Here is a 23,770-nt window from a genome sequence, read left to right on the forward strand (position 1 = left end):
TATGATTGCCACTTACAATACAAGCTATTGAACAAAATTTCTGCTTGAAGTAATCAATTATTCTCATTCCAGAAAGAAAGATGATAAACAACAGATTTGTCCGTTTAGCTGCACTCTTGGGGAGCACATTGTTTGTTACGATTCTAGTGTCCCACATGGGTTAAGTCTAAATCTTGACCATATGTATATAAGCTCTTGAGCATCCTGCCCTTGTAAGCCGGTTTTCAAGGGTGAGTTCTATCCAAAATTGGTAACATTTAGTATTAGAGCCAACTTTCCATAACCCATCGCTTAAAATTACCAGGATCGTCTCTCCTTAGCTTCCCTATTATTGAGAAAATAAGCAAAACAATTCTAACAGTAGGATTTCGAGAAATCCTGGACCTCCTTTGGTAGAGCAATTTGAGAAGCTCTTAAACTCTCACAAACACAAGCTTTGAATAAATTCTTGATTGGTTTCTTATTCATAAATAATAAGGTATTTAAAGACAATAGAAAATGGAGTCACACATGAGATAAGACTTCCATTTAAAATATAAATCAAAGAATACAAAAAATTGGAAAAAAATCAAATTAAATCATAGGCCGCTGATGAGCATGTTACTCCTCATTTCCAAGCTTGGCCTTGGTCTGTTCGAATACAAGTCGCGCTCTTTGCCAGAAATACTTGATGTTGATCGCATCAGAGTAAATCCAGAATACTTCCTATCAATCTTTTCCAAGCAAATGTCCGCAACGCTGTTCATAAACCCGTCCTCTTGGATAAATGGCTGTGCTGCATATTCCTCCAAGCTTGACTTAGGTCTGTTCGAATACAAGTCGCGCTCATTGCCAGAAATACTTGATGTTGATCGCATCAGAGTAAATCCAGAATACTTCCTATCAATCTTTTCCAAGCAAATGTCCGCAACGCTGTTCATAAACCCGTCCTCTTGGATAAATGGCTGTGCTGCATATTCCTCCAAGCTTGACCTAGGTCTGTTCGAATACAAGCCGCGCTCTTTGCCAGAAATACTTGATGTTGATCGCATCAGAGTAAATCCAGAATACTTCCTTTCAATCTTTCCCAAGCAAATGTCGGCAACGTTGTTCATAAGCTCGTCCTTCTGGATAAATGGCTGTGCTACATATTCCTCGAATGGCATCCACTGCAGGCAATAAAGAATATGTGAAGCAAGTTTGTCAGTAATTGTTTTCCTCTTTTCTTTGTTAAATGTAAGCAACAATAAAAGCTAAAACAATTAGTTTCTCAGAGTTGCCATATGCTCTTCTTTGATCAGAAATTACCCGAGCTGCATCTATCTCTGATTCCTGTATCTTGATATCGAAGGAAAGCGGTCGCAGCATGCAAACAAAGCATAAATCCGACTTCTGAAAGAATGCCTTGAGGCTTTGTCTGTAAGTTATGTCAAAGAAGAAGCAAACTCTATCATTATCTTTCTATAAAATGAGTATATTTATCAAATTATTTGATTTTGAGCAAATGCATTACCTGAATGCTAGTACTTCCACAAATTCTGCATCAATCTGAAGCAGAACAAAAATATGTAGATGGCTTAAGTAATTGACATTCATAATAATTCAAATCTGATTAAAACTCTCTGTTACACAATTATCACTTACCCCTGTCTCTTCTTTGACTTCTCTCTCTGCAGCTGCAAATATGTCTTCCCCCTTTGGACATGATGAAGTTTAATAAGAATAATATACTCAATGCATAGTTTATATGTAAGATGAAAAGCTCAGCCAGATATAATTACCTCATCAACAACTCCTGTAGGTAACTTCCAGATGCCTTTTCCCCGGAAAAACCCAAGCTTTTCTTGGACCACTAGCAACTACAAGTAAAAGTTGAAAATGCAGAATTTTAATGCAATTTTCTCAAGTTAAATATGCAATATAAACTATACAGGGGTCTCTTCTATTACTTCAAAAGCAAGAATACATAAGTTCTTCCTAAAATTCAAAAACAACTGCGAAAAATAGATCGATTCATAGAGAATACAAATGCCAGAGACAGAGAGAAACAGAGACTTAGAGCAACTAGCATTTGAAGTTTGTCAAATAATGAATCAATCATGAACAAGTTTGCAAAGGAAACAACCAAACAATGAAGGCAGAAAAGATTACAAGTGAGGTACACATCTTAAATGCAGAATGGTAACCAGCATTTCAATGATGAGAATATAAGGAATTACCTCTCTTCTGTCATTCATGACAAAAGCAGCAATACCAACTCGGTGGGTGGCATTTCCAGGAAGACTATGAGTTCCTTGAGGAAGCCAATATATAAGCATCAAGTACTGTGGCTCCGCATGGTGGTACGAAAATCCTTCCTGCACAAGAGCATGGCAGAAGTTAAACGTTAATGGAAGAGATTAACACTGAACAGCTGTGTAATTTTCAAACATGAGCTTCGGAGGAGTCACCTTTACAGCAACGTCAACAAGACTGGATTGCTCAATAGGTATTTTCATCCAAACTCCCTTCTTACCCTACAGGTTGAAAAAATAAAATTTTATTTAATATATTTAATAATTCTAAAATATTTTTTTTTCTTAGCACCTGTAGCCTGCAGTCCCATCTCTAAGAATATATATATATGCAGTAGGGTATTCTATGTTTGTAGCATATTTACTATTTAGGACCCATAAAGTAAATAGTAAAGTGCAAATAATTTAAGGTTTAATTTACATTGCGCTTGTGTTAGACCAAGATTTTTGGCATTAACAAATATATGTTTCAATTATCCAAAAAATAAATAATTTTTAGATTTTTAGACAAATCTCCCAAATGAGTGTTCCACAATTAAAAAATAATAATAATAATAATAACTTCAAAAACTATAGTGTTCCTGATTCATAACATAAGAATCATATACAATTTACCCACAAAACCATATAGTCAGTGTGATAGAAGAAGAATTGTAGTTTTGTCCGTTCAAGTTTGTGATTTTAAAACGTGCAAATTAAAAATAATAAATTCAAAATGTGTTATTCGAAAATTTGGCCTTTAAAACCATACGTTTTTAAAAAAACATATCATTTGCATGCAGTTTCAAAACACAAATTTTTCTACATTTTCAAATTACAATTTTTTAAAACACACTTTCAAACGAGTTGATTTACTATATATATATATATATATCGTATTTTTTGTTCATAAAATTGCAGTGCCAAACACACTCTCGGGTTCTCAACCCCAACGGCAAACCTACCTGCAGTCTCCAACAAGAAATGGAAGCTCTAAGCTTGGTGGCGAAGACAGCAGCGTCCATAGGCTGGTCGGCCATTTCCACAGTGAGGCCTCCGAAAGGATCCTCCACCGCCGTCAGCAGCTTCACGCTTTGCCATTCACTTTCACTCACAACAACAATTTCCTTTCCCGGCATGTCTCCAACACTAGTCCGACACCACAATCTATATGTGTTTTTTGTACGTAACGTGAAGATATAGAGAGAGTTTTCGTGCTGAGAATGGCAGACATCCTCGCATTTTATAGCCTTGAATTTCTTTGAGCACCAACATACGCTATTAATTTGAATGATTCTACGTAGTTTACTCAACGACTCGACGTGGCTTCCGGGCATTGGACTTTGATTGCTCCTCACGACTCTTTGAATTGAATGAAACGCGCGAATAATTAAGTTCACATTTCATTAACAGGCCCACAACTTCTTTGCCATGCAGACGACGCGGTTTTATATATTAATTGGAAATCAAAATCCACTCATAATTTATTATTAATTTTATATAACATGCTTGTTTAACTGAAAAATTTTAAAAATAGTTTAGATTTCTTAAGGGAAAAAACAGGTATATATATATATATATAGTTTATTAAAAAAATCAAATATAAATGAAATATTGTGTAAAGTAAATAATAAACAAAAATAATATGCATGAAACATATATGAAAAGAAAAGGAGAAAATTATATATCCGTAAACTTTGGTGTAACCGCGTAAAGCAAGCTAGAGGAGTTCGAGCCGGGTTCAGGTTTTTTTTCCTTACAATTTCTCCGGAAGGAAACATGCAATTACTATTCAAATTTCAAAGCAGAAACAATCAGGTCCAGATCAAACGGGTATTAAAAATTAATGATAATAATAAGATTGTAAACGAGTAAACTGAGAAAAAAAAAAAAAAGAATGGGGGATTTTCTTGGGGGTTTCCAAGGAATCAGACAGAAAAAATGTTAACAAACCTTAACTAAAACTCTTCCTTAATTAAATCCACTTGCAATATTGAGACAATATTCAAGAATTAATATGCACATTGTACTTAATCAAAGTGAGACACTTAAAATTCTAACATTTCACCACGCTTTTGAATTTAACGTTGGTGGCCCTCCTCCGAAAAAAAAAAAAAAAAATTCTTTTTTAATTAACTTTGGCCCTTAAAAAAAAAATCAATGTACTTCGGCCCCCTAAATTTAATACTTAAAACATTTTAACCTAACCAATAAATTGGCCATTATATTACAAAGATATAAGTAAGGTTGACAAATTTTTATAAGATTCGTAAATTTGATACAAAATTACTGAGTTTGCCTTAAGAGATCTAAACCAATTAATTAAGGCTCCGTTTACTTCGATGTAAAATGATTTCCAGAAAATGATTTCCGTATTTTACGGTGTTTACTTCGACGTAAAATAATGGTCAACGGAAAATATTTTCCTTTTGACCAAAAATTCTTCTTTAATTTTAGGAAAATGGTTTACGGTTTTGAAAACCGTAAACCATTTTCCGACTATAAGCATCTCATTCTTAAAGTAATGGATCTTGCCAAGACCTTCCTAGATCCTCGTCGAGACTTGACCGGGACCCACCCGGGACCTGACCAGGACTTGACCGAGAATCGCCCGAGACTTGACTAGGACCCGCCCGAGACTTGCTCGGGACCCTAGAGGGACCTGCCCGGGACCTGCCTGGGACCTAACCGGGACTTGCCCAGGACCTGACCGGGACCCACCCAGGACCTACCCGGGACTTGACCAGGACCCGCTCGAGACTTGACCGGGACCCGCCCGAGACTTGCTCGGGAACCGCCTGGGACGTAACCTGGACGCGCCTAGGACCTGCCCGGGACTTGACCGGGACTTGACTAGGACTTGCTCGGGACCCGCCCGGGACTTGACCGGGACCTGCCCGGAACCTGACTGGGACTTGCCTAGGACCCGCCCGGGACCTGCCCAAGACTTGACCGAGACCCGCCCTAGACCTGACTGGGACTTGCCCAGGACCTGACCGAGACTTGACTGGGACCCCGGAGGGACCTGCCTAGGACCCGCCCGAGACCTGACCGGGACTTGACCAGGACTCGCCCGGGACCTGACCGAGACCTGACTGGGACCTGCCCGAGACTTGACCTGGACCTGACCGGGACTTGCTCGAGACTTGACTGGGACTTGCCCGGGACCCGCCCGGGACTTGACCGGGACCTGCCCGAGACTTGATCGAGACCCGCTCGGGACCTGACCGAGACCCACCCGGGACCTGCCCGAGACTTGACCGGGACCTGCTCGGGACCTGACGGAGACTCGCCCGAGACTTGCTCGGGACCTCGGCAGGACCTGACTGGGACTTGACCGGGACCCACTCGGGACTTGACCGGGACCTGACCGGGACCCGCTCGGGTCCTGACCTGGACTTTACCAAGACCGAGCAAGTCCCGGTCAGGTCCTAGTCAAGTCCTGGACGGGTCCCGGGCAAGTCCCGGTCAAGTCCCGGGCGGGTCCTGGTCAAGTCCCAGTCAGGTCCCGGGCGGGTCCCGGGCAGGTCCCGCCGGGGTCCCGAGCAAGTCTCGGGCAGGTCCCGGGCGGGTCCCGGTCAGGTCCGGAGCGGGTCCTAGTCAGGTCCCGATCAAGTCCCAAGAGGGTCCCGAGCGAGTCCCGGTTAGGTCCTAGGCGGGTCCCGGGTAGGTCCCTCCGGGGTCTCGGGCGGGTCCTAGTCAGGGCGGGTCTCGGTCAAGTCCCGGGCGGGTCTCGGGCAGGTCCCGGGCACGCCCCGGTCAAGTTCCGGAAGGGTCCTGGTCAGGTCCCAAGCGGGTCCAGAGCGTGTCTTGGTCAAGTCTCGGGCAGGTCCTAGTTAAGTCACTACAAGAAATTTGCTCATTAGCGGCGACCCAAAGTCGCCGCTAATGAGCAAAATGTCGCCGCTATTGATCAATAGCGGCGACCCTTGGCCGCTATTCAGTTGCTGGTATTAATCCGCCACTGATGATCAATAGCGGCAACATTTCGGGTCGCCGCTATTGACAGTCAATAGCGGCGACCATCTGGGTGGCTGCTATTGACTATCAATAGCGGCCACCTTCTAGGTCGCTGCTATTAATCCGCCGCTAATGACTTTTTTTGTTGCTGCAAAAAAAGCTTGAAATGGGCCGAGTGTCGCCGCTGATGATGGTCAATAGCGGCGACAAAAATGTCGCCGCTATTGACAGTCAATAGCGGCGACCATCTGGGTGGCTGCTATTGACTATCAATAGCGGCCACCTTCTAGGTCGCTGCTATTGACTATCAATAGCGGCCACCTTCTAGGTCGCTGCTATTGACTATCAATAGCGGCAACCTAGATGTCGCCGCTACTTAGTATCAATAACGGCGACCTGGTCGCCGCTATTGATAATCGTAAAAAAATAAAAAAAATCATTAGCGGCGAGCTAATGATATTTAAAAAAAAAAAAAAAAAAAAAAAAAAAAAAAAAAAAGGACCTGCTTATAATAGATGTTATTATATAACAGTTATGAGAATTACATCAAGCCTATTTATAGTCAAATCGCTCGAGATAACTAAAGTTAATTGGTGCAAGCATTGCATATATATGAAAGGACAAGTGGATTCAAGGATTCACTTCTTATCATGAAACAAAAAGTGAAAAGAGGGAAACAACAACACAAAATAATGACATGTTGGGGACGTCCGGACAATAAGGTTATAATCAAAAGTAAACTCATGCCAAGTCAATCAAACTAAACCACCCAATCCAAGGCTTGCCTTTGAATTGTGGACCCTAAGAGCAACAAACCTTACATATATTGAAGGGTTTGAGTCCTCACCTATGAGCACAAACTATGTCCAAAAAATAATAAAGGACTTCATCTCATCAAGCAAAGGAATAATAGGTAAACCATTAAAACAAGTTGGTGCAAGCATTGCATATGGAAGGACAAGTGGATTCAAGGATTCACTTCTTATCATGAAACAAAAAGTGAAAGAGGGAAACAACAACACAAAATAATGACATGTTGGGGACGTCCGGACAATAAGGTTATAATCAAAAGTAAACTCATGCCAAGTCAATCAAACTAAACCACCCAATCCAAGGCTTGCCTTTGAATTGTGGACCCTAAGAGCAACAAACCTTACATATATTGAAGGGTTTGAGTCTTCACCTATGAGCACAAACTATGTCCAAAAAATAATAAAGGACTTCATCTCATCAAGCAAAGGAATAATAGGTAAACCATTAAAACAAGTTGGTGCAAGCATTGCATATGGAAGGACAAGTGGATTCAAGGATTCACTTCTTATCATGAAACAAAAAATGAAAAGAGGGAAACAACAACACAAAATAATGACATGTTGGGGACGTCCGGACAATAAGGTTATAATCAAAAGTAAACTTATGCCAAGTCAATCAAACTAAACCACCCAATCCAAGGCTTGCCTTTGAATTGTGGACCCTAAGAGCAACAAACCTTACATATATTGAAGGGTTTGAGTCCTCACCTATGAGCACAAACTATGTCCAAAATAAAATAAAGGACTTCATCTCATCAAGCAAATGAATAATAGCTAAACCATTAAAACAAGTTGGTGCAAGCATTGCATATGGAAGGACAAGTGGATTCAAGGATTCACTTCTTATCATGAAACAAAAAGTGAAAAGAGGGAAACAACAACACAAAATAATGACATGTTGGGGACGTCCGGACAATAAGGTTATAATCAAAAGTAAACTCATGCCAAGTCAATCAAACTAAACCACCCAATCCAAGGCTTGCCTTTGAATTGTGGACCCTAAGAGCAACAAACCTTACATATATTGAAGGGTTTGAGTCCTCACCTATGAGCACAAACTATGTCCAAAAAATAATAAAGGACTTCATCTCATCAAGCAAAGGAATAACACTATCTTTTATTCAAATGCTTCTAGTATTTGCTATTTACATGCTTGCAAATTCTTATAAAAAGAAGAGCAACTCACATAACGGTGGAACAAACAAATGTTGAAAATAAAATTCACCAGAAAACAGACAAAAATTTAAAAAAAAACCATCCAAATGAGACCTTCTTGGGGTGTCAAACTAGTTGTTAGATCTAACTACAAACTGGGTATAGCTCACTGATCTGAAACAAACATTCATATGAACAAACTAAAAAAAAAAAAAAAAGAATTAACTAAGACTAAAAGCAATTCTTTTTTCCTGAAACAAATAACGTAAGACAAAAAAAGATCGTCGGCCTTAATTACCACAATCAAACACAAACATAAGCTTATATGATTAATGAGGTCACAAACGCAAACCAACAAACAAATATAATCAAAAACCAAACACTCCAATTCACATTCTACTCATCCTTATAACTCCATGCAAGCCTCCCGCTCGCTACATTTCACAGTACTTCCACCAACAAGTGAGTGACAATAGGTTTGAAATAACTTACCATCAATTGAGTCCTTTAGTGCAGCAATTTCTTGCCTATCTTTCTCTCCAGCCATTCTACATACACTAAAAAAAGAAAATAGTGTTATATACTTGTATTAAATGGAATTAACTTCCCACCAACAAGTGAATGACAATGGGATTGAAATATCTTACCCATTGTTATTTGAGTCCTTTAGCGCCACAACTCCTTGCACATCTTCCACTCATGTCATCCTGTATACACTTAAAAATGAAATATTGTTATATAATATTACTCTCTTGCATTGTTTACTCAACTTGATAAACATGTCAAGAGAGGTTCACTAACTCAAAGTTCTTAAACAAAAAAACTGTTTGAAGTTCTTACCTTCTAACACAAACCAAATTTGTTATAATCTTTGTAATGTTAAAACTTCTTCAACAAAGTACAACTAAAGCACCCTCCAAGTTCTTAAACATTCAAACTATTTAAAGTTCTTACCCTATAATACAAATCTTAATAATATTAAAACAAAGTCTTAAACTAAATACAACAAAAACTCTTTCAAATGTTGCTTCCGCTTGCTTGAGATCCATAAGAGCTCCCTCCAATCCTAGGAATAATAGAATTCATATCATAATCAATGATCTTTCTAACAATTACTTGATATGTGTGCGAAATAAAAAAATAAAAAAGTTATAGGCAAGATTCTTTTACCCTCCTATATGTTTTAGCAGCATTTCCATTTGTGCTTGCATAGCAGCTTGAGATGCTTTTGACTCCTTAATTTGGGCCTGAAATGCTGCCTCCATAGCAGCTTGTGATGCTTTTGACTCCTTAATTTCGGCCTGAAATGTTGCCTCCATAGCAATTTGTGATGCTTTTGACTCCCTAATTTCGGCCTGAAATGATGCCTCCATAGCAGCTAGTTTCTCTTCGGTTTCTAGCTGTTTAGCCAAGCATTCATCATGGTTTTGTTGGTTGCATGAGGAATTTGACTTGGTAGGTTTGGCACCACAACCTAATTCATAGGATTAAACATTTGATCAAACATTTGATCCCATCACGATCAATCGAACTAATTCATAGGATCGATGTTTGATTGATCATTTGATCATATCACGATCAATTGAACTAATTCACCTGGATCGATCGGATGTTTGATCAATCATTTGATCCTATCACAATCAATCGAATTAATTCACCAAGATCGGTCAATTGTTCGATCAAACATTTAAATAAGAATAAGAAATAGAAAACTTCAATAATAATTAATAGGAGAATTTGTTTTCTTTAAAAGAAAAAAATAAATATTGATTTTTTATATAAAATAAGAATAGAAAATAGAAAAATAGAAAAAATTCACCAATAATTAATATAAAAGAAATAATGACATATTATCGGAGGATTCGAGGTGAATTTTTGGTAAATAATTTTTTCTATTATATATGTAGGATCAATAGCATCGCCCCAATATTTGTAATTTTTTTTTTTTTTTTTTTTTTTTGTGGTGTCAATAGCGGCCATCCCTATAGTCGCCGCTATTGAGGAGTCATTAGCGGCCACTAAAAATGTCGCCGCTAATGACCCATTAATAGCGGCAACTTTTGGGTCGCCGCTAATTAATTGAAATTACTTTTTCCCGTGTCAATAGCGGCCACCCAATAGTCGCCGCTATTGAGGGGTCATTAGCGGCCACTTTTTTAGTCGCCGCTACTGACCCATTAATAGCGGCAACTTTTGGGTCGCCGCTAATTAATTGAAATTACTTTTTCCCGTGTCAATAGCGGCCACCCAATAGTCGCCGCTATTGAGGGGTCATTAGCGGCCACTTTTTTAGTCGCCGCTACTGACCCATTAATAGCGGCAACTTTTGGGTCGCCGCTAATTAATTGAAATTACTTTTTCCCGTGTCAATAGCGGCCACCCAATAGTCGCCGCTATTGAGGGGTCATTAGCGGCCACTTTTTAGTCGCCGCTACTGACCCATTAATAGTGGCAACTTTTGGGTCGCAGCTAATTAATTGAAATTACTTTTTCCCGTGTCAATAGCGGCCACCCAATAGTCGCCGCTATTGAGGGGTCATTAGCGTCTACTTTTTTAGTCGCCGCAACTGACCCATTAATAGCGGCAACTGACCCATTAATAGCGGCAACTTTTGGGTTGCCGCTAATTAATTGAAATTACTTTTTCCCGTGTCAATAGCGGCCACCCAATAGTCGCCGCTATTGAGGGGTCATTAGCGGCCACTTGTAATAGTCGCCGCTACTGACCCATTAATAGCGGCGACTTTTGGGTTGCCGCTAATTAATTTTAATTACTTTTTTCCTCTGTCAATAGCGGCAACTGTAGAGTCGCCGCTAATGACCACTTATTAGCGGTGACTTTTCAGGGTCGCCGCTGTTGACTCTCATTAGCGGCGATCCTAACGTTGCCGCTGTTTGGTGTATTATTAGCGGCGATAAGGGTGGCCGCTATTGTTGTTTAATAGCGGCGACCCCGCAGAGTCGCCGCTAATGATGCTTAATAGCGGCGACTTATAGTCGCCGCTATTGTTGTTGCTGCTAAAGAAATTTTTTTTTGGTTTTTAGTGTCGACTATTAGCGGCGACCCAGATGTCGCCGCTATAAATGGATCATTAGCGGCAACTAAAAAAAGTCGCCGGTAATGATCCCTCAATAGCGGCGACTTTTGGGTCGCCGCTATTTGTTTGGTCGCTAAAGACCATATTGCTTGTAGTGAGTCTCGTGCAAGTCCTAGTGGGGACCTTATTGGAAAAAATATATATTAAAAAAAAAATTATTTTCCGTGTGCAAGGTAAACGCCGTAAAATGTTTTCGACGGAAAATATTTTCAGGGAAAATGAATTTTCTGAAAATATTTTACGAAGGAAACCATTTTACGTCGAAGTAAACGGAGCCTAAATGACAAAGTTTTCTTTCAAATTGGATTGAAGGAATTTCCTTTAATCTAGTCTATAAAAGTGACATGTGTCCCTTTTTTTAATAACATGTGCAGTGCACATTAGTTTTTAATAAAATTTATTACAACTTTGTCCCTACTATTAAAAAAAACATGTGCATCTCACATGTTAAGGGACACATGTAACTTTTATAAACTAGGTTGAAGGAAATTCTTCCACAACCCAGTTTGGAGGAAAACTTTGTCCTTAATTAAATAGGCCTAATTATGGTTGACTTATATAATCATATATTCATATCTTAATACAATTGTTGATTTTTTATGACCCTAGAACTCAACACAAAATTAGTTGGTTAAGATTAAAAAATTTGACTCGTTTAATTAAATTAATTATATTAAATTTAACCTATATAATCTTTTTTTTTTTTTAAGATATTAACCTATATAATCATGTATACATGTTTCAATATGATCCAAACCATGCACGCAAACCGAGATTATCACGTCAAGTAAAAAAAAAAAAGAAAGTATAACCCTAAATATAAGAAATTATGAACTTGCCACAGAACTTACCAAGTAGGAACGTTAACGTACATGCCGACGCGTAAGCTCCAAGGAGGCAAGGACACTGCAGTAAATAACTGCAAACAAAGGGCAATCCGAGTGATTTTACGAACACAGTCAAAAGACTCGAGAGGCACAGAGCGCTTTATTGGGGATTTTTACCCTCTTTTACTCTCATTTACCGAACAACTCAAAACCCTCGACAGCGCTAAAAGATATTATTTTTACCATTCACACCACTGTAAAATGGAGCGGTTCGCCGGCGACGGTGGAGCTCCGAGCATGGAGATGGCGTTCCCGGACCATGTGGCGCCGTTTCCCGAAGCGGTGGAGCTTATCTACGCGCATCCGACGGTGGCGATTCACTCGTCCGCGGAGCTAATCGGGCACGGCCAGACCCTGCCGCCGAAGAAACTCCGTCCGATCAGGTGCTGCAGTGTCCGGTATCCGGAAGCCCTCTCCGGGACTCTAGGGAGTTGCTCGACGGAGGAGGAGGAGGTGGGGTTTCTTGACGTAGTACGCAGCGAGTGCTTTGAGGCTCCGGGGAAAGCTTGTGCCGGTGAAGCTGTGAAAGGCGGTGGCTTTGTTGGTGGTTTGATGGGAGATGACCCGGATATAGTCGTTTCGGGTCCGGGGACGGGTGAGTGGGGTCCGAGCTGTGAGTACGAAGCCGAGGAGTCTAGGTGAGTCCGTGAATGTGTTTGGCAGTTATCTACAGCGTTCACTTTCAATAAATTTAGATCCTTTTTTTATTTGGTTCTCTTTGAGTTGTCTATTTTATTAAATTTCTTTTTTATTGTTTGGAAAAGTTAAAAAAAGGGGCTTTCCCAAAGTGATCTAGGTATAAGTTCTTGCTTTTCTGTGTTGTTTACTTGTTTTTCCGTTTTACTAAGAAGTTGGGTTTTAAATTTTGATGCCCAATTGCATAAGAACATCCAAGAGACTTCTTTTATGGGAATTTTTTCTCTAAGCACTTTGATGAATTCTATGAGAATTTTATAGGAAATTGAGATATGGGTAAATGTGATAGGTCCCAAACAGATAATAGAAACACAACTAATATTTAATATAATATAAAGATAATACACGTTACAAATCTCCACTTATGGCTCCACTTAGGGTGGGAGTTGAACCACAACAGAATTAGAACTCTACACCAAATCCTCCATATCCCTACTACCCTCACTAACTAGTATTTAAAGACTATACTAACACTACCCATAATACACGTTCCCAATTAACATAACCCACGTTTCTCTCCACATCATGGGCAGTTAGTTAGTGGCCTATCATTCCTCCCCTCTTCGACAAGCACCTTGTCCTCAAGGTGGAACGTGAGAATTTGAAGTTGAAGGTTTGTAACCACTCTCCAAATCACGTCCTCCGGTGGCAGATGTTCCCATTGGATTAATGTCTTTAACCATTCAATAGGATCATCTCCTTGATAACGTGGAAAGTTCATTTTGGCATAACATGGTGGTATCAGAGCCATCCCATCCAAACCTTCATCCATCCAAACAATCTAACATCTCAACCATGACCCTGTGGGAAGAAATTGATGCGATCTTTGATAGGATAGATCAAAGGCACATTGAATTCCAGCTTCGATTTTCCAAGCCATTCTATTCACTCACTGAAAAATTGCCCAAAATAGACCGCAGTTCCAGAAACCATTGCACTTGCCGCCAGATAGCCACACGCCACCGCTCCACCCACTCCGCTACACCAATGGATTTTGCACCGCAACACAATCGTGTTCCCATCCCAGTTCCACATCTTCCTTTGTGGCTCAACAAAAGCAAAAAGAAGATGATGTGCTTTCTTCATTTGGCTCAGAACAAAAAAAATAAAAATTCTTTGCGATACTGGACGCACCTTTCACCATAGCAGTTACAGCACAAGTTTCTACACATCAATCTTGCGGACAAGGTTTCTCTTCAAGGGAGGGCGAATGATAGGTCTCGTAGGACTGAACATCGACCTCGTCATCATGGGTTAAGACATGGGTGGTAGTTTTTAGCTTCAATTGTTAACTTTATCATTTAATGTCAATATTTGTTAACATGGGGTAGTGGGTAGTTTACTTAGATTGTGGGTAGTTATCTTTAGTTAAGTGGGTAGTTTACTTAGGTTGTGGGTAGTTATCTTTAATAAAAGTAGTAACTGTTGTTGTATTAAGTTTATATATATATTTGTGTCATTAGAATAGAAATGGTAGAGAAGAAAGTGTTTCTATTGTGGTATTCCTCCAACCCTAAGTGGAGATTTGTATTGTGGTTACACCCACCCCAAGTGGAGATTATCAATTTATCTTATCAATTGGTATCAGAGCACAAGGGTATGGCTACTAATCGTGAGAGAATTGAATCTTTGGAGGTAGATGTATATGACGTTAAGGAAGGCATTCAACGCTTGGTGGAAGGAGCAACTAGCTCCGCTGATCGCATGCAAAGAATTGAAGAAGCCTTAAATGAAATCTCAACTCTTCTTTTAGTGCAACGTGGACCAGTTAACCGTCAACCATACTGTACGTATTAGCAGGGTGGTCTTTCAAGAGGTTTTCATCAAGGAGGGGCAATTGGGCGACAAGCAGTGGTGCCACGTTATGCCAAAATGGACTTTTTACGTTATCAAGGAGATGATCCCACCAAATGGTTGAAGACATTAATCCAATGGGAACATCTGCCACTGAAGGGCGTGATCTGGAGAGTGGTTACAAACCTTCAACTTCAAATTCTCACGTTCCACCTTGAGGACAAGGTGCTTGTCGAAGAGAGGAGGAATGATAGGCCACTAACTAACTGGCCATGATGTGGAGAGAAGCGTGTGTTATGTTAATTGGGAACGTGTATTATGGGTAGTGTTAGTAGTCTTTAAATACTAGTTAGTGAGGGTAGTAGGGATATGGAGAATTTGGCGTAGAGTTCTAATTCTGTTGTGGTTCAACTCCCACCCTAAGTGGAGTATTATCTTGTTCTGACTGGGACCCACTAGGGTATCAGAACGTATTATCTTATTTATGTGTTTGTATTGTGGTAGAACTCCAGCCATAAGTGGAGATTGTAACGTGTATTATCTTTATATTATATTAAATATTAGTTGTGTTTCTATTATCTATTTGGGACCTATCAAAATGTTATCTTCTTTTAAAATGGTTATGGTCCTGCCGATTTTGCCATTATTGCTCATGGTTTGGTTTATTCTTTTTCTAATTTGTTGGATGTCAGTGGTGGTAGCTTTTCGGACTCTGGTATTTTGGTATTACAGATAGGTTTGGGGTTGAAATGGTGCTAAACGAACTTGTGGTAAGCCCAGTGATGTAGGAACTTGGCACCAAACCATATAGCTGGATTAAGAAATTTTTTGTAAAAGGGTTGTATTTGAAGTAGCATCCCTTGATCTTTCCACAGAAGAAAAAAGAAATTTGCTTGCTGGAATGTTATTAGTTTCTGTTAAGACTTCGTAAAAATAGTGGGGGTAGAAATTAGGACTAGCGTAAAAATTTGGTGGTACAAGTCATGGACTCTTCAGGTTTTCAAGGGTTTGGATATTAGGATTATGTTTTAAACCAAACCCCAAAACACTTCTAAAACCAATTTGACAGATTCTTTCTGCTTGCAGCTCATCTTCAGATGATGAGAATGGTTGTGATGATTCAACAGCAAACTTCAGAGAACCTATGAACGGGAAGAGGAAGAGAAAATCAAGGAGAAAGCTTGAGCTTTTTCTGGAAAATTTGGTCACTAAAGTGATGGAGAGGCAGGAGCAGATGCATAAGCAGTTGATAGAGATAATAGAGAAGAGGGAGAGGGAGAGAATAATCAGAGAAGAAGCTTGGAAGCAGCAGGAGATGCAAAGAATGAAAAGGGAGGAGGAGTTGAGAGCTCAAGAGACATCTCGAAGCCTAGCCCTCATTTCCTTCATCCAGAATCTGTTGTGCCAAGAAATTCAAATTCTCGAACCTGTAACCACTCAATGCAAGGGAGAGGATGGAGGTCAAATGGGTATGCAAAATGACATTAAGTGTAATCCAAATAACAGAAGATGGGACGAGGCAGAAGTACAAGCGCTGATTACACTTCGATCTGCTTTGGAACATAATGTTCCCCTTACAGGCTCCAAACAATCTATATGGGAGGAGATATCTGTTGGGTTGCGCAGTATGGGCTACAACCGGACTGCATTGATGTGTAAACAGAAATGGGCGGGCATCAACAGGAACTTCAGAGGGAAGAAGCATCCTACTGATGGTAAGATATGCCAATATTTTCATGACTTGAACATGCTATACAGAAATGGACTCATTGATCCAGGGTTTCTTGGTAAAGTCACAAACAGTGAGATTGAGACCAAGAGTGAATGTAGGCAAAAATGTTATCAGTGGTTTTTTATGACATCAGTGATTTCAAAGAAGCAGCTTTGGAGCAAATATTTTTTTCCTGTGGAACTCTTATTATATCAGCTTTGAACTTTTGGATATATACATATAGTATTGTATTTTATTTGGCTGGCTAAAGCGGAGTGTTTTAATGCTTTTTTTTTTTTTTTCCAACTGCAGATGATGCTATGGAGTTAGCCTGAAATCGACTGCTGGACTGGAGTTGGTATTGCCTTTTATTCTTCCTCTGTTCATTCTAGCTTTTGTTAGCAACTGGTAGTTGGCAATATTGGCATGCAAGCTTAAAGAGTTCTAAATTGGTTGATACCCTTATCATATACCTGGGCTTTGGTAGCTGGTGAACGTGCATATCCTGAAGGTGATCGATTTTGTCAGCAAGGTTTTGGGGGTCGGAGTTTTACAATTAAAATTTGCCATGTATCCGGTAAGCCACAACATTGTTCAGGCCCTTCTGCCTAAGACTTATTTTTCATGAATGGAGACATCTAGTTGAATAAACGATATAGCGATGTGCCAGATTGAGGAAAAAAAAGAAAAAGAAAAAAGAACAACCCTTTATACCAAAAACCCCTGTAGCAATTTCTGCTTCCAAAATGAAGAAGAAAAGAAAGTGAATCCTGGACCCTTCTGGCGTTGGAAAAGCTATCGCACTTCAGGAGCTGAGTGCTCAACAGAATAAAACACTAGCAGCATTGTTTTTAATCTTCAATAGACTTAAAAATTTAAGATCAGCCTCAGGATTAGGGGTGTTCATTTTGCCCGCCCACCGCCACAGCCCCGCTACCAATGGTTGGCGGCTAGTAGGCGGAAGAAAAAAAAAAGGATTCCCGACTTTGTTGGGTCGGACGGCATAAAGGATTATGAAATGTCGGTTTTGGGATGGCATAAAGGATTATGAAATGTCGGTTTTGGGATGGCATAAAGGACTTTGTTGGGTGTTCATTTTGCCTGCCACAGCCCCGCTACCAATGGTTGGCGGCTAGTAAGCGGAATAAAAAAAAGGATTTCCAACTTTGTTGGATCGGATGGCATAAAGGATTATGATATGTCAGTTTTCGGATGGCATAAAGGACTTTGTTGGGTATTCATTTTGCCCACCCACCGCCACAGCCCCGCTACCAATGGTTGGTGGCTAGTAGGCGGCAAAAAAAAAAAAAAAAAAAAAGGATTTCCTACTTTGTTGGGTCGGACGGCATAAAGGATTATGAAATGTCGGTTTTCCGACCCAACCCGACGTAACAAGGAATAATAATAATTTTTTTTAAAAAAAAAATTGGTAGTTTGCTCAAACGGCGTTGTTTACACAGGTACGTAATATATTCATGATCACCAAGTTAGCAAACCTTGTAGTCACTTCATTTTTCAATGTTGAAGCACCAAACGCCCCTTCTTCTCTGACTTTCTAGAAGTTTCCTCATCTTCTCATCTCACCATCCCTCCGTCTCACCGGCATGACCACTCAAATCTCACCGTGATACCGTTGTATGTCTTGTTTTATTCTGTATTTTTATTAATGTATCATCATGTTTGTTATCGTTATCGTTGTGATACTGTCAATTTTTTTCCCATCTCACCGTTGTCGGTGTAACACCTCTGAGTCTCTTCGTCTTTGGTCTCTCTAGGTGAGGAAACGCCCTTTTTTCTGTTATGCATGTCTCACTGCCACCGGCACCAACTTGGCAATGTTGGTGAATGTCGAAAACTCCCCTCCGACCGAAAAAGTTGGTGACATATCTGACTTATATGGTTTGGGAGGAGGCCAAAACCCCATTTCCACCGCCAACTTCACCAACACGTAGCCTACTCTGGATTTGTTGGGTTCTTCCATGAACACTGCTAAAATAGACGTAAGTAGTTATTGTTCATGTGTGTACATTTGGCACTTTCTCATTACCATACAAACATAACTTTAAAAAAGAAATGAGGAAATATATAGAAGAAGATGGGGGAGAGAAGGATGACTGAAATAACGATGATAATTCAATAGAACAAAGCACAGTTTGTCTTAATTATCGCTTGTAAGGATCATCCTTGTTTGGTCAGTGTAGGCAATGACGAAACATAAATTTAATAATAAATCGAAGACTAAGAAAGAAGAAATTATATATGGTAATTAAAGGGCTTCAAGAATACATATATATGTGTGTGTTCAGAATTAAACTATCTCCAAATGCACATTACATTCTCTCTCACAAACGGAGAACCAAAAATGTGTATTACAAACGACAAATCTCAAAGGCTATTAATGTATATATACATCAGTTGGAGGCTTGATGGAGGAAAATGAGAATGGCTACCAACGCCACCACGAAGATAAGGATAATAGAAGCAGGAGGCGGTTGCAATGGACCCATCAACAATGGAAGAGAGAGGAGCAGAACCGCCACCAGGACTATCATCACTAATGAACCGGCGCCACACCCATACTTTTCCATCTTCATCGATCGTAGCCTCTTCTGCAATGCCACCAAAGGTTAACTGGTAGAAAAGAAAAAGAAAAAGAAAAATCACATGCATGCGCCCATTTGGGCGGGTATCGTTTCATTGGGCATATAAATCGTTTGGATGGTGTCGCTTGAGAGAGGGAAGCAACAGTTGGCGAAGTAGGATGCTAATTAATTTCCATATAAATTTGAACACACTTCCATAAGGAATAGATCCTGGTCCATTTTGGACTGGGAAATATCCAATTAATAGTCAAATACCTGTCTCAATAATAAAATAAAATAATATACATTTTTAAAAAACTAACGGGACGGCTGGCCACCCTAGATTTTATTATTATTTTATTAATGGAACATGTGTCTCATTTATGGCCTAAAATCTCTTTAGAAAGATTCTGACCATTAACTTGATACGAGGATCTATTCCCGGGATTAGAGGCCCCCTCTTACTCTAGTTAAATATTTCTATGAAAACCCTAATTCCATCTTTTCTTGTCTAGGGCTTGAGTAATTGTAACCTAATTCCATCTTTTCTTGTCCAGGGCTTGGAGTAATCGTAACCTCACCATGGACCCGGAGATCTCGAAGACCCAGGAAGAGCGGAGGCGCATGGAGCAGCAACTGGCGTCCCTGACCTCCGTCACCTTTGACACCGACCTATACGGCGGAAACGACCGCGATGCCTACGTCACGTCCATCCCCGTCAACGAGGATGATGAGAACATCGACACCATGGACAACGAGGTCGCCCGCAAGCTCGCCTCCTACACCGCATCCAAGTTTCTCCTCAAGGAAATACCCCGTGGAGGAGCCGAAGACGACAATGACGTCCTTCTGGGATTCAAGAAGCCTCAGCGCATCATCGACCGCCAGGGCGACTACCGCAAAAGGAGTCTCAGCCGCGTGATCTCTCCCGAGAGGCATGACGCCTTCGCCGCTGGCGAGAAGACCCCGGACCCCTCGGTCAGAACCTACGCCGACGTAATGAGGGAGGAGGCGCTCAAGAGGGAGAAGGAGGAGACTCTCAAGAGGATAGCCAAGAAGAAGGAGGAAGAGGAGGCCGCCATCAAGGAGAATAAGGCTGCTGAGGATAAGGGTCCCAAGAAGAGGAATCGGTGGGACCAGTCCCAGGACGAAGGCGTTGCCGTGGCGGCCAAGAAGGCCAAGACGACGTCGGATTGGGACTTACCGGAGGAGACAACCCCGGGGCGGTGGGATGCGACTCCGACTCCTGGGAGATTGGGCGATGCAACACCGTCTGCGTCTGTTGGAAGGAGGAATCGCTGGGACGAGACGCCAACGCCTGGGAGATTGGCAGATGCCACCCCGGCCGGTGGGGCTACTCCTGGAGCCACCCCGGCTGGGATGACGTGGGATGCCACGCCAAAGCTTTCAGGCCTCGCCACGCCCACTCCGAAGCGGCAGAGGTCAAGGTGGGACGAGACGCCCTCCACCATGGGCAGCGCGACCCCAATGGCGGGGGCAACGCCTTCTGCTGCTGCTGCTGCGGCGTTCACACCTGGGATTACTCCCGTGGGCGGAGTCCATCTGGCGACCCCGACGCCGGGGGCAATCAATCTGCGTGGCTCCATCACCCCGGAGCAGTACAATTTGCTGAGGTGGGAGAAGGATATCGAGGAGAGGAACCGGCCTTTGACCGATGAGGAACTGGACTCCATGTTTCCGCAAGAGGGTTATAAGATTTTGGAGCCTCCAGCATCCTATGTGCCTATTAGGACGCCGGCAAGGAAGCTGCTTGCGACGCCCACTCCCCTGGGGACGCCGCTGTATTCAATTCCCGAAGAGAATCGCGGCCAGCAGTTTGACGTGCCCAAAGAAGCGCCTAGTGGCTTGCCGTTTATGAAGCCCGAGGACTACCAGTACTTTGGTGCGTTGTTGAATGAGGAGGATGAGGAGGAGTTGTCCCCTGAAGAGCAGAAAGAGCGGAAGATCATGAAGCTCTTGCTTAAGGTCAAGAATGGAACACCACCGCAGAGGAAAACGGCGCTGCGGCAGCTTACTGATAAGGCGAGAGAGTTCGGGGCCGGCCCCTTGTTTAACCGGATTCTGCCGTTGCTTATGCAACCCACTTTGGAGGACCAAGAGAGGCATCTCTTGGTGAAGGTAAGTGATAGGGTTCTTTATAAGTTGGATGAGTTGGTACGCCCTTATGTGCATAAGATTCTTGTTGTGATTGAGCCCCTGCTGATTGATGAGGATTACTATGCGCGTGTTGAAGGGCGAGAGATTATTTCCAATCTTAGTAAAGCTGCTGGCTTGGCCACCATGATTGCTGCTATGCGACCAGATATTGATAACATTGATGAATATGTCAGGAACACGACCGCCAGAGCTTTCAGTGTTGTTGCTTCTGCTCTTGGGATTCCTGCTCTCTTGCCCTTCTTGAAGGCCGTGTGTCAGAGTAAGAAATCATGGCAAGCTCGGCACACTGGGATTAAGATTGTTCAGCAGATTGCTATCTTGATCGGTTGTGCTGCGCTTCCTCATCTGAGGTCTCTTGTGGAGATCATAGAACATGGTCTGCTGGATGAGAATCAGAAGGTGAGGACAATCACCGCATTGTCTTTGGCTGCTCTTGCTGAGGCTGCTGCCCCCTATGGTATTGAGAGCTTTGACTCAGTGTTGATGCCTTTGTGGACGGGTATCAGGTCACACCGTGGGAAAGTCTTGGCTGCGTTCTTGAAGGCTATCGGCTTTATCATCCCGCTTATGGATGCGAAATATGCTAGTTACTATACTAAGAAGGTTATGGTCATTTTGATTCGTGAGTTTCAGTCACCCGATGAGGAGATGAAGAAGATTGTTCTGAAGGTTGTGAAGCAATGTGCGAGTACGGAGGGTGTGGACATTCGCAATGATGTTCTTCCTGAGTTCTTTAGAAACTTCTGGGTCAGGAGGATGGCTTTGGATAGGAGAAACTATAGGCAACTTGTGGAGACAACGGTGGAGATGGCAAACAAAGTTGGTGTTGCCGATATAGTAGGGAGAATTGTTGAGGATCTTAAAGATGAGAGTGAGCCTTACAGGCGAATGGTTATGGAAACCATTGAGAAGGTAGTTGCCAACTTGGGTGCATCTGATATTGATGCTCGGTTGGAAGAGCTTCTTATTGATGGAATCCTTTATGCCTTCCAAGAGCAGACCAGTGATGATGCCAATGTAATGCTTAACGGGTTTGGTGCGGTTGTGAACTCACTTGGGCAGAGAGTGAAATCGTACCTACCCCAGATCTGTGGTACCATAAAATGGCGATTGAATAACAAGAGCGCAAAGGTGAGACAACAAGCAGCTGATCTCATTTCAAGGATTGCTCTTGTCATGAAGCAGTGCCTGGAGGAACAACTGATGGGTCACCTTGGTGTTGTCTTGTATGAGTATCTTGGAGAAGAGTATCCGGAGGTTTTGGGATCAATTCTGGGAGCTCTTAAGGCAATTGTCAATGTTATTGGTATGACAAAGATGACTCCTCCTATAAAGGATTTGCTTCCTAGGTTGACACCAATTCTGAAGAATAGGCATGAGAAAGTCCAGGAGAACTGCATTGACCTTGTTGGACGAATTGCTGACCGTGGGGCTGAGTTTGTTCCGGCAAGGGAGTGGATGAGAATTTGCTTTGAGCTTCTTGAGATGCTTAAAGCCCACAAGAAGGGTATTCGGCGAGCTACAGTGAACACCTTTGGGTATATTGCCAAAGCCATTGGACCACAAGATGTCCTGGCTACCTTGTTGAATAATCTCAAGGTGCAGGAGCGGCAGAACCGTGTCTGCACAACTGTCGCCATTGCTATAGTTGCAGAAACCTGTTCTCCCTTTACGGTTGTGCCGGCTTTGATGAATGAGTATCGTGTGCCAGAACTTAATGTGCAGAACGGTGTCTTGAAATCCCTCTCTTTTCTGTTTGAGTATATCGGTGAAATGGGAAAAGACTACATCTATGCCGTGACCCCATTGCTTGAGGATGCCCTCATGGATAGGGATTTGGTTCACAGGCAGACTGCGGCTTCTGCTGTTAAACACATAGCCTTGGGGGTTGCTGGTTTGGGTTGTGAAGATGCTTTAGTCCACTTGCTCAACTATGTGTGGCCAAACATTTTTGAGACTTCCCCGCATGTGATAAATGCTGTCATGGAAGCAATTGAAGGAATGAGGGTGGCCTTAGGTGCTGCTATTGTGCTAAACTACTGTCTTCAGGGGCTCTTCCATCCTGCTCGCAAGGTTAGGGAGGTCTACTGGAAGATTTATAACTCGCTGTATATTGGAGCACAAGATGCTCTTGTGGCGCATTATCCTGTGCTGGAAGACGAGCATAATAGCAATATTGTATACATGATCAGTAGGCCTGAGTTAATGATGTTTGTCTGAATTAAGTGTAGTTTCATTTTACGTACCTTATAGTACGTAGTTCATTCGATCCCTCCCATTAATTAATGTTTGCTGTCTTTTACCAATAGCAGCATCCCAATTGACTTTAAGAATACCAACTAGAGGACACTTGTTTGTTAACTTCAGGTTGTCGATAACATTTGTTAAATCTCCCAATTGACTTTAAGAATACCAAGTAAAGGAGGAACCCACACCACTTCTTTGTTAACTTGAGGCTGTCGATAACATTTGTTAAATCTAAGTAGCTCTACAAATTGAAAAGCAATAGTAACTGTTCTTGAAGGAGAAAGAAAATCTTCCCCAAAAACAACAACATTACTCGCGCCTCAACCAGATCTAGCACGCCACAATCAAAAAGATATGAATCTCCTCGATCTTTATCCAATCTCTGCATAAGCATTTCA

General features: G+C 41.7%; 3 protein-coding genes and 1 pseudogene across 4 annotated transcripts; 2 read left to right on the top strand and 2 right to left on the bottom strand.

Moving 5' to 3' along the window:
• Positions 1-481: 481 nt before the first annotated feature.
• Positions 482-12,436, bottom strand: NUDT2 (nudix hydrolase homolog 2). Of its 2 annotated transcripts, XM_088516751.1 has the most exons (14): positions 12,348-12,436; positions 12,129-12,196; positions 9,350-9,810; positions 9,020-9,245; positions 8,827-8,895; positions 8,672-8,736; positions 3,218-3,614; positions 2,430-2,495; positions 2,199-2,336; positions 1,761-1,838; positions 1,624-1,674; positions 1,493-1,527; positions 1,288-1,396; positions 482-1,148 (listed from the first exon to the last, which is right to left on the bottom strand). In XM_088516751.1, exons 7-14 carry the CDS (start codon positions 3,587-3,589, stop codon positions 579-581), a joined length of 1,419 nt encoding a protein of 472 aa, XP_088372877.1. In that variant the 5' UTR covers positions 3,590-3,614; positions 8,672-8,736; positions 8,827-8,895; positions 9,020-9,245; positions 9,350-9,810; positions 12,129-12,196; positions 12,348-12,436; the 3' UTR covers positions 482-578. The 2 variants fall into 2 exon arrangements, with proteins under 2 accessions (XP_088372877.1, XP_088372881.1); XM_088516755.1 differs by lacking the exons at positions 3,218-3,614; positions 8,672-8,736; positions 8,827-8,895; positions 9,020-9,245; positions 9,350-9,810.
• LOC132172120 (Homeodomain-like superfamily protein) lies at positions 12,251-17,019 on the top strand. Its single transcript, XM_059583571.2, has 3 exons — positions 12,251-12,802; positions 15,741-16,369; positions 16,678-17,019. Exons 1-3 carry the CDS (start codon positions 12,366-12,368, stop codon positions 16,698-16,700), a joined length of 1,089 nt encoding a protein of 362 aa, XP_059439554.2. The 5' UTR covers positions 12,251-12,365; the 3' UTR covers positions 16,701-17,019.
• A 1,757-nt stretch (positions 17,020-18,776) lies between these two features.
• On the bottom strand, positions 18,777-19,187 carry LOC148589980 (uncharacterized). Its single transcript, XM_088516000.1, has 2 exons — positions 19,161-19,187; positions 18,777-18,974 (listed from the first exon to the last, which is right to left on the bottom strand). Exons 1-2 carry the CDS (start codon positions 19,185-19,187, stop codon positions 18,777-18,779), a joined length of 225 nt encoding a protein of 74 aa, XP_088372126.1.
• Positions 19,188-19,436: 249 nt separating this feature from the next.
• Positions 19,437-23,448, top strand: LOC132171452 (uncharacterized; annotated as a pseudogene).
• Positions 23,449-23,770: the final 322 nt, after the last annotated feature.

This window comes from Corylus avellana, chromosome 1 (assembly GCF_965113065.1).
Source record: "Corylus avellana chromosome 1, dhCorAvel1.hap1.2, whole genome shotgun sequence".
In the NCBI taxonomy this organism is placed as follows: Eukaryota; Viridiplantae; Streptophyta; class Magnoliopsida; order Fagales; family Betulaceae; genus Corylus; species Corylus avellana.

Coding starts and splice junctions, on each gene's coding strand:
- NUDT2 (XM_088516751.1), bottom strand. CDS start 3,589: ATGCCCGGAAGCCACGTCGAGTCGTTGAGTAAACTACGTAGAATCATT. Junction 1,839..2,198: donor TCATGAATGACAGAAGAGAG/GTAATTCCTTAT, acceptor TTTTACTTGTAG/TTGCTAGTGGTCCAAGAAAA. Junction 1,675..1,760: donor CTACAGGAGTTGTTGATGAG/GTAATTATATCT, acceptor TCATGTCCAAAG/GGGGAAGACATATTTGCAGC.
- LOC132172120 (XM_059583571.2), top strand. CDS start 12,366: ATGGAGCGGTTCGCCGGCGACGGTGGAGCTCCGAGCATGGAGATGGCG. Junction 12,803..15,740: donor TACGAAGCCGAGGAGTCTAG/GTGAGTCCGTGA, acceptor TTCTGCTTGCAG/CTCATCTTCAGATGATGAGA. Junction 16,370..16,677: donor GAAGAAGCATCCTACTGATG/GTAAGATATGCC, acceptor TTCCAACTGCAG/ATGATGCTATGGAGTTAGCC.
- LOC148589980 (XM_088516000.1), bottom strand. CDS start 19,187: ATGGACCAGGATCTATTCCTTATGGAA. Junction 18,975..19,160: donor AGGATCTATTCCTTATGGAA/GTGTGTTCAAAT, acceptor GTGGCATTGCAG/AAGAGGCTACGATCGATGAA.